Genomic DNA, 12,826 nt, shown 5'->3' with positions numbered 1-12,826 from the left:
TCCCATCAAGCCTCTGAACGAAGCCCAGGCAGATGGAACCAAGGTATCATTATGGGGAAATGGGCTGGGGATTAGGGATGCTGGCCTGAGTTTCCAGCCTCATTTTTTACCTTTTTGAAATCCCCACTCCTTTGATATTCACACAGCATCATGTCGAAGAAGATTGGGATGGTGGCTTTCCGGAGCTCAGCCTCAGGGATAAGTGTCATCTCTAATATGGGTCCCACCATGCCTGGGATGAAGCAAATTTTGTTCTGGCCTGAAACAGAAGAGGGACATGGGCCCATGAGACCATTTTCGTGATTTCATAGGAGAACCAGACCAAGCCTGGGAAAATAAAAAAGGGAGGCAGAACAGTAAAAACAAAAGTTAACACTTATACAGTTGTTTACCCGGAGCCAGGCACCATTTTGGACACTTTATATATATTAACTCGTGTAAATGATGCGTGCATCACCCAAAACAAGCCCCGTTGTTAGGGATAATGACCCAGGCGTGTGGAGGCACACTGCTGTTTACAAGGCTTTTCACCTGCATTATCTCCTTTGCAAACAGGGCCCTGATGGAGTGTGTTAGCGATGGCAAATCACAGGGATACTTGAAATGATGTCTGTCTGCCGCACAAGCCATGTTTCTGAGATTTGGAAACATGCTTTTTTTTTTTTTTTACCAACTGTTTTGTGAAAACAAGAAAAGCAAAATTTGCTGCCAAAAACCTGCTATAAAAGTATGGTCAGTGCAATAGTGGGAGTTAGAACCCTGCTTTATGGTCAGATCAACTACAGCTTCTTGTTTCTCCTTCCTCACTTCAAGGCACTCCTGTGTCCCCTCCCCTGCCCCCTGGCATTGTCACCACGCTGGCCTGGCTCCAGGGTCACCAGCTCACCAGCCGCCTTATCGCCAGGCCTGTGCTCCTGGTGCTCCTTTGTTGACCATAGTTTTTCCTGCCCATTCCTCAACATCTGCCCATTACCACCTGGTTTCCCATGGATAGATAGATACACTTTAAAAAAGCCCTGCCACATGCCCACCCCACCCCTAGCTCCATCAGATGCCCTGCCCTGGCTAGTGGTCTGTGTCCTTAGCTAACTTGGCAACGATGGCTTCGTTTGATAGACAACGGCCTCTCCCACGGAGAGCTCTGTGAGAGCAGAGAGCGTGTCTGTTCTTATTACATCTGTAGCACTGAGCTTAGAGCCTACGATAACCTCAGTAAATGTCCACTGAAGGAGGAAATAAATGTGTCTAGCTCCTATACGCACTGGCTATATTGGACTTGGAGATGTGTCATAAACATGCAATTGCCATGCCCACCTGCTGAGATGACCGCGTGAAAACACGTCTGTGTAGACTTCGTGGGGGCTCCCCTAGGGGTTCAGGGGTAAAGAACCCCCTGCCACCGCAGGAGATGCAGCTTCGATCCCTGGATTGGGAAGATCCCTTTGAGTAGGAAATGGCAACCCACTCCAGTATTCTTGCTTGGGAAATCCCATGGACAGAGGAGCCTGGCAGGGTAAGTTCATGGGTTTGCAAAAGAGTCAGACATGACTTAGTGACTAAACAACAACAATAACAACACTTAGACAGAGCCTAGGATAATCAGCCCTGCGGCAGGGCCAGTGCGGCCAAGTGGTGAAGGGCACTGTGGTTTGGTCTGCTGCTGCTGCTGCTGCTGCTGCTAAGTCACTTCAGTCGTGTCCGACTCTGTACGACCCCATGACGGCAGCCCATCAGGCCCCACCATCCCTGGGATTCTCCAGGCAAGAACACTGGAGTGGGTTGCCATTTCCTTCTCCAACGCATGAAAGTGAAAAGTGAAAGTGAAGCCGCTCTGTCGTGTCTGACTCTTAGCGACCCCATGGACTGCAGCCTACCAGGCTCCTCTGTCCATGGGATTTTCCAGGCAAGAGTACTGGAGTGGGGTGCCATTGCCTTCTCTGGTGGTTTGGTCTAGATTGCCTGAAATAGGCAAATGGATCCTCCATCAACTAGCTGTGTGACGGTGGGCAAGCTGGCCTCTTGAGGCCTCTGCGTTTTCACCTCTAATGTGAGAGAATAATAGGAATTATTATTTATCAAGTGCCTGGCACACGGCACACTTTGCACAGTGTTCGCTATCACTGCTGTGATGTTTGGCCAAAATGAACCATGAAGGGCAGCCTTGTCGAGTAGAATTGAGCAGACTCCTCAGAACACACACATCAGACATGGCAGAGAAAGGGAAAGGGAGGGGCACTCAGGAACTGCGGGGATTTCCTGGGGAGCATGGGCAAGCCCATCCCAGCAACCCTGCCAGTGAAGCTGACACCCAGGTGTTTCGTCGGCAGCTGCGTCTTTCTCCTCCTGACTCTCAGAGCCCAGGAAGCCCATCCTGCTTTTCCCCACCATCAAGGTGAACATGGCATTGGTGGTCTTTGCCTGGGGGAGAGGGCTCCTGGGGTGCAGAAACTCAGGCAGTATGGCGTACAGCCTGGCACTGTTGCTTTCGATTAAAGCTGAGTAAAGGAGCCAAGAGGGAAGGCTGCAAGAAAATGAATTTTAATTCAGCCTAAATGAGGCTTAATGTTGGAGTGAGTGTTTCCCCAGAATTCAGATAAAAAAGGCATCATCTTAGGAATATCTTCAGTTAGTGAGAAATAGTGCAGGCAGGGAGAGAGGTGAGTGAAACATGAAGACACTTTTCCAGGATACCAGCTTCATTATGCGGTGTTTGCATTATACTCTGCATTGTTCCAAACAGAAAAACAAAAACAAAAACAAAAACAAAACTAAACTAGCTTTCTTGCAGATTTATAGTAACTGCTAATCTAGGTTTCTGATTTTGTCCTTCAAGATCCTTTAAACCCTCAGTGGGGTTTTAAAATTCAAAGTCGAGTATAATAATAAGTAGCAGGTAAATGGGAAACTGTCAGATAAGCCACCATGGAATGGAGAAATTGCTTATGTGACAAAAGCCTTTAGAATACTGGAGGGCATTGGGTCTGATAAAGATATATTTGAGATGGCTTAAAATAAAGAGCAGACATGCCATAGACTAGGGATTTCCTAGGCACTTCTGACCTGCATTCTTTGCAGTCAGTTGAAGAGATGTTCAGAAGAATAGGGAAAGAGGAGAGAGAGATGATGATGATTTCTAAATGCAGTGTGATCTCAATGGCCCTTACAATGCTCCATAAAAATTTTATTCATTTACATCAGAAATGGAATTTGAACACATAGGATTTTGTGTTCAAGTAATCTGAATGAGTGCCTTTATACACACAGACGTGCACACAGGCACACACACAAGAGAACATATTTGTGGCTAAGTGAATGTGAACTCATTTTGGAAAAAAATACTCATTCAAGAGACGTACCTGCTATTGTTCTTGAAAAAAGGCAAGGAAGGGAATGGGTGAGAGGGTCTTTCTCACATAATGGAAGCTGACTCTCACTGGGAACAGATACCAATTAGAAAAGGCTTTTAAAGTCCCAACAAGTCAGTGGGATAAGTCCAGACGCCGAGTTGCCCAGGCTCTGGGGAAGCATCTGGCAGAAGTGCGAGCACAGGGAGGAGCTGGGGTCTGTGAGAGGAAAGCCAGCCACTGTGTTCCCCTTCTGGTCTATGCAACGGCCTGCCTGTCCTGCCTCGCCAGGGAGAGGTGAGAGTGCAGGTGAAGGTCTGAGAGCATGAGGAAGGCAGCCTGACAGAAACAAGAAAGAACAGGGAGATGGACGCGGGGAGGGTGGGGAAAGAGGACGGGAGAAGGCTACCCTGTGGACCAGGCTGAGCATGAAGGTGGGAGCGTCCCTGACCTCAGGAGGCTGATAGGAGACCTGGGGTGCTCAAACTGAGAGCAGGAGACCCTCTGAGTCTGGCACAGACCCTGAAATGAGCAGGATGAGGGCGAGTTATCACCCTCTGGATTTCAGAGTCCTGCAAGCCTCCTGGGGACTCTGAAATGAAGCTGGGTTGATGAGAAATGACCCCGCTCATTGAAAAGAGGAAGAAGGAACGCAGATCTCTGCCTCTCCATCTCAGGCTTGGAAAATGTCCCTCTTGGTACTGATCTAAGACAGGTGGTCGAGTCTCTCCTTGTGGCCCAGAATATGCCTGGCCCAGCTTCCCTCCAGGCCCTATAGAGTCTCTGAGCCCGACAACCTGCCTCAAACTCCCCCACTGCCACTCCAGACTGTATGGCTTTGTGAAGAAGTGAGGTGTAGCTGCTCAGTCATGTCCACCTCTTTGCAATCCCCTGGACTATAGCCCAGCAGGCTCCTCTGTCTGTGGGATTTCCCAGACAAGGATCCTAGAGTGGGTAGCCATTCCCTTCTCCATGGGATCTTCCCAACCCAGGGATGGAACCCGAGTCTCCCGTGTTGCAAGCAGATTGTTTTACCCTCTGAGCCACCAGGGAAGCTTTGTGTCTGTCACTTAATGTTCCCTAGCCTCTACTATCTCATCTGGGGTCTTCTCTGGTGGCCCAGTAGCCAGCACTCCATGCTCCCAGTGCAAGGGGTGTGGGTTCAATCCCTGGTCGAGGGATATCAATACCCCACATGTCATATGGCAGTGGCCAAAATAAATAAATAAAAATATTAAAAACATATTATCTCATCTATTAAATGGAGATATAATCATAGTCCCTGCCTGAAGAATTGTTGAGAAGCTTAAAACAAAGGGCTCCGTACAGGGTCTGGTTCGTTAGAAAGGCTCAGCAAACGTTGATGTTGAGTGTGCTGATGCCAATGCTGAGCAGCGAGAGCTCGGCCCAGGGTGAGCTGTGGGAAAAGCAATGTAAGAAGCCGCGTTCCGACCCCGTGGCGCTCCCTGGGGCTTTTCAGGAAAGTCTCAGGCTGGTCAGTTTGTTTGTTTACTTCTGGAGTAAAGGGCTGGCACAGAAGGAGGTTGGATCAGATGTATCTTATCTCCCACAGCTGACATTACCAGCCTCCAAACCCTTCTCTATCCCATCGAAACATGCTCTTATCTCTCCTCAAAGATGTCTGACAACCCCAGTCTGATCATGTTGTCCACAGCTACAGTCCTTGCATGGGTCCCCTTGGTCTGCAAGCCCATTTGGCCCGAAGCCCCATCTCCACACCCTGCCTCCTCCCCTCAGCCTGCACCCCGCCGCACGCTGCCCACCCTGCTCGTCCCTCCTGTGCCCGACTCCACCCGAGTCCCACCACCACTGGCCCCACAAGCAAACGTTACTTGTTCTCTATCCAATATGGAGGCCACTTGGCCATAGTGTCTTTGAGCAGCTGGAATTAGGCTAGTCCAAGTTGAGATGTGCTGCAGGTGTAAAAAACCCACTAGATTTCAAAGAAAGAGTTTTGGAAAACAAACCAAAAAAGGTAACCTATCTCAATAATGTTTTATGTTGGTTATATGTTGAAATGGTAACACTTTGGAATATGGGGTTAAATAAAATATATTGTTAACAATAATTTCACTGAGTTTAATCTTTTTTAAAAAACGTGGATGCTAGAGCATTTAAATTTAGACAGGTGGCTCACAGGCTAGTTCCTTAGGACACCACAGCTCTGGGGCTCAGAGCTCCCCCAGTCTTCATCGAGGCCACCTCGAGCTCACTCATTAGGCAGGAGTCCTTTATACACTCTCTGGGTGCCCCAGCTTCTGTTCTACAGCTATTTTCCTTTACAGACATAATTAAATAGCTCAGCAATCAGTATGTTACTATTCAGTGCAAGTCCGTGAGGTTGGGGGCTATGTCTCTAACTACAGCTGTCTTCGGTTGCAGCCTCAGCCACTAGCACAGTGCCTGACCTATAAGGCTACTTGTCTTCATTTCCAGTTGCTGCTGTTATAAATCACCACAGGCAGTGGCTTAGCACAACACAAACTAATCTTATGGTTCTGGACACTGATGTATAGAACAGTCTTATGGACTCTGTGGGAGAGGGAGAGGGTGGGAAGATTTGGGAGAATGGCATTGAAACATGTAAAATATCATGTATGAAACGAGATGCCAGTCCAGGTTCGATGCACGATACTGGATGCTTGGGGCTAGTGCACTGGGGAGGGAGGAGGGAGGAGGGTTCAGAATGGGGAACACATGTATACCTGTGGCGGATTCATTTTGATATTTGGCAAAACTGTTACAATTATATAAAGTTTAAAAATAAAATAAAATTTAAAAAAAGAAAATAAACTGGATGAAACATAGGAAAAAAAAAAAAGAAGTCTGAAATGGGTTTCTCTGGGCTAAAGTCAAGTGTGAGCAGGGCTGAGTTCTCTCTGGAGGGTCTGAGGAAGAAACCGCTTCCTTCCCTTCTCCAGCCTCTAGAAGCTGCCCGCATTCCTTGGCTCACCGCCCCTTCCTCCATCTTCAAAGCCAACAGTATTGCTTTTTCTAATCTTTCTCCAACTCCCCTGCCTCCTTTCTTCACTTCTAAGGTCCCTGTAATTTCTTCTGGTCCATATGGACAGTCCAGGATAGTCTTGCCATCTTCAAGATCCTTAATCATGCCTAAAAAGTCCACTTTGCCATGTAAGGTAATTTATGAACAGGAGCTGGGGTCAGGACTTGGACACCTTTGGTAGGCTATTCTGCCTGTCACAGTGCTCAGTATTTGTTGCTAAATGAATAAATGGATGGTTGGTTGGATGGATGGATGGGTGGGTGGATGGATGGATGCCTTTCTAATCCCATTCCCTATTTGTGCCCAGCAGCTTCTCCCCAACTCAAGGAAGTCACGTTTGCTTAGGCTGATCGTTCGCTTGGAATAGTTGCTGCCCTTTCAGCTCTGACCACCCTGGGGTCTAACTCAAGAGCCATTGACTCAGTACAGCTTTCCTCCTCTTTGCCTCAACTCCTGAGTCTCGACCACACATTTCACATTAAGGAATGTGCTTTTATTTTATCCTGTGTGTAGAGGTCAATGGTGGGCTTTTCCAGGGAGGGCAGGGACCATGCCTTATATGTCCCCAGCTCTCTCATCCTCCCCTTGTGCTTAGCGGTGAGCCGGACCCTCCACAGATGCTGAAAAAGTGACAGTTCAGTTGCTCTCACAGCTCTGCCGGGAGCGACCTCCCCACATGTAAGGCCATGATGCCAGCCACTGGAATTTATCTTTCTCTCCCATGAAGACTGTTAACACAGCAGACCAGCATTAACCCCAGCGAACATGGGCTGGTTAAGTACAAAGTCATTTTCACAAAATGTGCATTGCTTCCCTCCTAGCGGAAATCAAATGTTACGATGCTACACTATCAGGGAAAGTCCATTATATTTGGCATTATCCAGGATCCAAACATACAGATAGCATTAACCCTTTAGTGGCTGGATCTTGGTACGGACCCTTCTCTCTATTAAGGCCTCCTTGCATGTATTTTCTCTCACAAAAGCGTGCGTGCACACACACACACACACACACACAAACACACTTGTCTAGACTTTTCCTTGAATAGTCTTCCAGCCTGAGATTATCTTTGCAATTAGCTATCTTATAATCACAGGGCTGCTCAAATCATTCTTGATGAGAAGAAGATGATGATGCTGATGATCATGGTGATGAAGCCCTGATTGCTTTGGGCATTAAAACAAAATTTTAAAACTTAACAGGCATTATGATTTACTCATTATCAGTAGTCTTTGGAAAACATAGTTTACTATTTCCCATCCTTTGAAAATATTTTGCATATTCTGGAAAAAAAATATTAGTAAGAACACTGGACTTCAGTGGCTCTTTTGTCTCATCTGAGTCACTGATTTGCTGTTGACCTTGGGAATGTCCTTGTACTTCTCTGGGCCTCAGTGACCTTGCCTATAAAATCAGGGCACTGAATTAGATGATACATCAGGTAGGGTAGTAGCAGGCTTTAGCTAAACTGAGTAAGCTCTGGTTAGTTTTCCTCCTTAAGACAGTCAGTCTAGAGCTGCTTCTCCATCCTTAGGGTGCGACTCTTCATGGCTTCAGGGTGGCCACTGCACCTCCAGGCATCTTCTTCTTTCCCAGAAAGGAACAAAGGGAAAGACTACAAGCAAAACAATGTGCTATGCTCACTGCTATGCCCTGCCTTTCATTTTAATTAGGAAAAAGTTTTTCCCGAAACCCCAAGAAGTATATTTCTGTTGATTCTCATCAGATAGAGCTGGGTGGGTCACATGGCTACCGCTAGCTACAAATCATTGTTAACTGGACAAACTGTGATCACGAAAAAAAATAAATCAGGGATGGGTCAGCCAGGAAGAAGGAAGGAAGGGCTATCTTGTGGCACTCAGCCAGGCTTGCCACCGACAGCGTCCACGCTTCACTCTGTGCTGGATGTTTCAGAAGCTGCACTTTAACACTCATCATTGCCCAATGCGGTGTCCTCACTGCAGTGGTCCCCCATGCACACAGTGCTCGGTGCTGGTTGGGATTAGCAGATTAACCTCGTTAGCTTGCTGAGAAAGCCTGCTGATGCCAGCATCTGGCCGAAGACAAAGCAGGATGGGACTGGGGACCCATCCATTCACTCTGCCTCCTCTTTCTGCTCCCCTATCCCTGAAGCAGACGGGCAAGGAGAAGGCAGCAGGAAAGTCGCTTCAGGCCAATACACCTTCCTCTTCCAAGGAGTCCAGGCTAAGAGATGAGGAGATGGCCATCCTTGCAACAGAATTTTTTACTTTTTGTTTTCTACAGCAGACATCTGTGTCTTTGTTCGATTTCTCCGTAACTCCATGAACATTTTACTTTGGGAAACTCTGCCTCCCTTGATGGATGGAGGCTTGGTGGGGGCATTGCTGGAGTGGTCACCCAAGGAAGAACAACAGAAAGGTGTCTCCTAGAGACTGGACCTTTAGCAGAGTGATGTAGGCATAGAACATCCTAAAGGCAACATCACATCACCTGTCCTGGATCCTTGAGTGGCTCTAATCCTACCCTTCATAGCCCATTTCCCTTGCCCTTCCAATTAGTGCCTTCTCCAATTAAGGCAGCCACAGCCGGCATCTCTTTCTTGCAACCCCCAAACCTGAACAAATATATCTTTGAATTCCGCTAATTCACCCCACAGGTACTTGCATACAGCAAGGGGTCCATGGCGCTCTGGACAGACACACCAGCGTACTTGTCCTGTTGGGGTTCATTGTTCCACTGCTCAGGCATGTCCGACTCCTTGCAACTCCATGGACTACAGCGTGCCAGGCTTCCCTGTCTTGAATCCACCTCATCCACTCTGTGATGCTGGACACACACTCTCTGCCTCTCTGAGCCTCGGTTTCCTTGTTGGTAAATCGGTGGGTTGGACAGACCTGTAGCTTCAAACTCTTCTCTGAAGTGCTTCAGGGTTTCTCCCAGAAACTCTGCAGGGGTCTCCATAGGAGCTCAGGAGAGTAGTTCTACCCACCACCCCTCCCCACCCCACCCCATCCCACTTCAATTAGAACAGCTTGGCTTTCATCCGATTTCTGTATTGAGCAGGGTATATTCTTTTTATTGGTCCTCAGCTAGAAATAAACCTTTGAAAAATGCTGGACAATATGCTCTCTAAAGGACCCTTCCAGTTCTGATGTTCTGTGATTCTAAGCAGGTAGAGTATTTGGTAACATCTTTTCATTCATCAGCATAATTGGGAACGCAGGAGCTCCTGCCAAAACAATCTATATCTAAATAAAATCTTCTATGTGCAAAACAACGGCAATGAAGGACATTCAGAAAAGCGCAGGCTGTGCGGAGGAACCGGAAACAAACAAAGCACAGATCCCTGTTTTGTAATCCTGGCAACACTTGGGATGTAGATCTGGGAGAGGAAGCCCACCACGGCTTTACCTCATCTTTGCTGCTGCAAAGCAGGGAAGGCAAACTCATCTGCAGGCTGAGTCTGGGCCCCTTGTTTCATTGGACACATTTGGTGCTTTTAAAACTTTCAACTAGTTACCACCAATATTAATAAATTAGAAAATGCATTTAAAAATTATGTTTCCGGGCTTCTTTTGATAAACTAGAAGCTGTGACAATGTCAGCCTTGAATTCTAATAGGACAGAAGTCTACCAGGCAGGATACCAACTGCTCCTTCCAGCTGGGGTGCACCTGCCTCAGTTTGCAGCAGCCCCACGACTCCCTCCCAGACTCCTGCCCTGAGGCCAGATGCTGGCTGCCACTTGTACTATGCATTTTTTTCCTAAGGCACGGTAGTGGTAAATGACACACAAAACGTTTCTTTTATCTCTATCATTATCCAAAGTAGAGAAACAAAAATGCTGTTCCAAAAACACAGGGCAGAGATGGCATTTCTTTTGGTGATGGCTTGCAAAAGAGGGGAGTTTCGTACACACACGTACACACACACATGTACACATACAGAGGATACTTGGTAATGTCTAGTGGCTCAGAGGGTGAACAATCTGCCTGCAATGCGAGAGACTCGGGTTCGATCCCTGGGTCAGGAAGATTCCCTTGGTGAAGGGAATGGCAACCCACTCCAGTAATTTTGCCTGGAGAATCCCATGGATAGAAGAGCCTGGAGGGCTACAGTCCACGGGGTCATAAAGAGTCAGACATGATTGAAATGACAGCATGCACGCAAAGACATTTTTGGTTGTTACAACTAAGGAGGATACTGTCATAACAGGGTGAAAATGATGATACAACTCTTGCATGGGTGTGGCCTCCTTGGCTTCCCACTCGCAGTGCTTGCCCTTCCGAGCCTCACAGACACCCTGGGAGACGGCGCTGTCTCCCCAAGCTGGGCCAGTGTCACTCGGGCCCCTGCTCTGCACCTCACAGCGTGCAAATGACAAGGCAAGGCCCCCAGCAGAGGCGGAGTCTGTTCTGGGCCTGATCCCCAGCTCAGGGGATCAAAACTGATCCCTTCAGTTTTGGGAACCAGTCTACGACCCTGCTACCAGCATGTGTTCTTGACCTGAGTGCAATGCTGCCAGCAAACACAGAGCCCAGGCAGATGGCCACGTGCTTTCCCGACAATGAATGCACCTTGCTGGGAAGGGCGAGGAACAGCTGTCCAGGAAGTCAGATGGGACTGATAGATACTAAGAGGTCTGGGGAGGTGATTTAGGTTGAATCCAAGAGACAGGCAGAGTCCTGCAAGTGCCCTATTGAAGAGAGCACATCTAAGACGAGCACAGAGCAGTTCAGCAGCAGAGTCAAGGAGGATGCTCAAAATAGGAGGCAAAAGAGCTCACTACTTGTTACTAATTATTCATCCGTCTACCCATTCATCCTTTCTGCACAGATTTATGGACAGGATTCAGGTCTTGGGCAAGGTGTGCAGCCCCCATCCTTGTGAAATCAAAACCAAGCTCTGCAGCTTGCTACTGTTTCATCTCAAGCAAGCTCCTTCCCTCTGAGTTCCCTGATCGATAAGATGAGGGGGAAATGTTTCCATCTTGCAGGAGGTGATGTGAAGATTAAATAAAATCTCCTTGTACAGGGCTGACTCAGACTCTCAATAAATGTCTTGCTGACTCCATCTCCCCTTCCTTCCTCCCATAGGTACCACTCAGCTTGCTCAGGATTCCTGTAGCTCACTGAAGCAGGGACAGCTTCTGGGGTCACCTTCCAGCTCAAATCATATCACAGGAGAACCTCATCTGCCACAGGATCAATTCTCCCCCATGAGTTTGGAGGGCCTGTGGTAGATCACAACATCACACAAGAAGCAGGACGCAGAATGCACACCAGTCAGCAGGAAGCACACGTGACAGGGAGGCCATGCATTCCCACAGCAGTCATGCTCCTTCTCCTTGTAAATTCCAGTTTGATTTCTTAACCCCTCAGGGGCATCAAGGAGAAGCAGATCCACAGCTGTTTTGGGGGGTGGGAGGTTGCGATGGGCACTCTCTCTCATCAGGCACTTATTAAGGACCTGGGGTGTGTACAGTGATAAACTGTTATTTCAAGCTTCCTCTGCTGAAACCCCCATGGCCCTCTAACAGATGGTCTTCAAGAAGGAGCCTGGCATGTGCAGATGTGTCTGTCTGAATGCCTCTGCCTACTCACCAAGCTTGTACCACATATCACGGATGGAGAAGCCAATTAGCCGTCTCATGTCCCCATACCTAGGAGAAACAAAAAAAATGTCTGCTTCAGGCATCACCTCAGAGATTCTCACAAACCTCCCCCCTCCTTTTCAGGAGCTCCAAATGCAACCTACTTATTCAGGATTTTGTTGTATTTGGCGTGCGAGAACTGCTCCAGCTGCAGAGAATCCTGAGTGATAAAAGCCACTGCCAGATGAAAATAGTTGTTCCACAGCTGTAAATGAAAGAACGGAGAACCGTCATCGGGAGGGCTGAAGTGGGGAAGCACATTAAACGCTGGGTAATGTGAATAATTTATGAAGATGGAAGAAGATAGAGGCAGAACCAGTTTAATTCTGTGCACTGCAATTTTCTAACTGGCACTGACTGTGAAATTAACATTCCAGCCAAAGGAGGACAATGGATGGATTTCTCTAGGCACTGACCATGTACATCCTCTCTCTGACAACAGGATTTGGGCAAGGATAAAGATTTTAGGGCCGCTCTTTTTTTATTGCTGTTGTTTTGCTTCATTTTGTTTTTCTGGAAAATGAATAACTCAGCCCAGCTGGGTGTCCTGGTGAGGTGGTTCTCTGCCCTAGAATTAGGGGGCAATAAGGGATAAGGATTTCAGTGACTCTCAGATCAATTCTAAAGGAAATCAACCCTGAATATTCACTGGAAGGACTAATACTAAACCTGAAGCTTCTGGTACAAAGAGCCAACTCATTGGAAAAGACCCTGATGCTGGGCAAGATTGAAGGCAAAAGGAGAAGGGGGCGGCAGAGGATGAGACTGTTAGATAGCATCACTGACTCAATGGACATGAACCTGAGCAAACTCCAGGAGATAC

General features: G+C 47.7%; 1 protein-coding gene across 2 annotated transcripts in view; it reads right to left on the bottom strand.

Moving 5' to 3' along the window:
• DOCK2 (dedicator of cytokinesis 2) overlaps positions 1–12,826 on the bottom strand; it is a 458,739-nt gene that overhangs the window by 66,822 nt on the left and 379,091 nt on the right. For both annotated transcript variants that reach the window (XM_061393166.1, XM_061393167.1), the window contains 3 exons: positions 12,108–12,208; positions 11,954–12,012; positions 111–259 (listed from right to left, as the gene is read on the bottom strand). In XM_061393166.1, coding sequence (XP_061249150.1) covers positions 111–259; positions 11,954–12,012; positions 12,108–12,208 — 309 coding nt within the window. The remainder of the gene's footprint in view (positions 1–110; positions 260–11,953; positions 12,013–12,107; positions 12,209–12,826) is intronic.

Source organism: Bos javanicus, chromosome 20 (genome assembly GCF_032452875.1).
Source record: "Bos javanicus breed banteng chromosome 20, ARS-OSU_banteng_1.0, whole genome shotgun sequence".
Classification (NCBI taxonomy): Eukaryota; Metazoa; Chordata; class Mammalia; order Artiodactyla; family Bovidae; genus Bos; species Bos javanicus.
The sequence above is the reverse complement of the archived record's forward strand: the minus strand, read 5'-3'. Positions and strand labels throughout refer to the sequence as shown.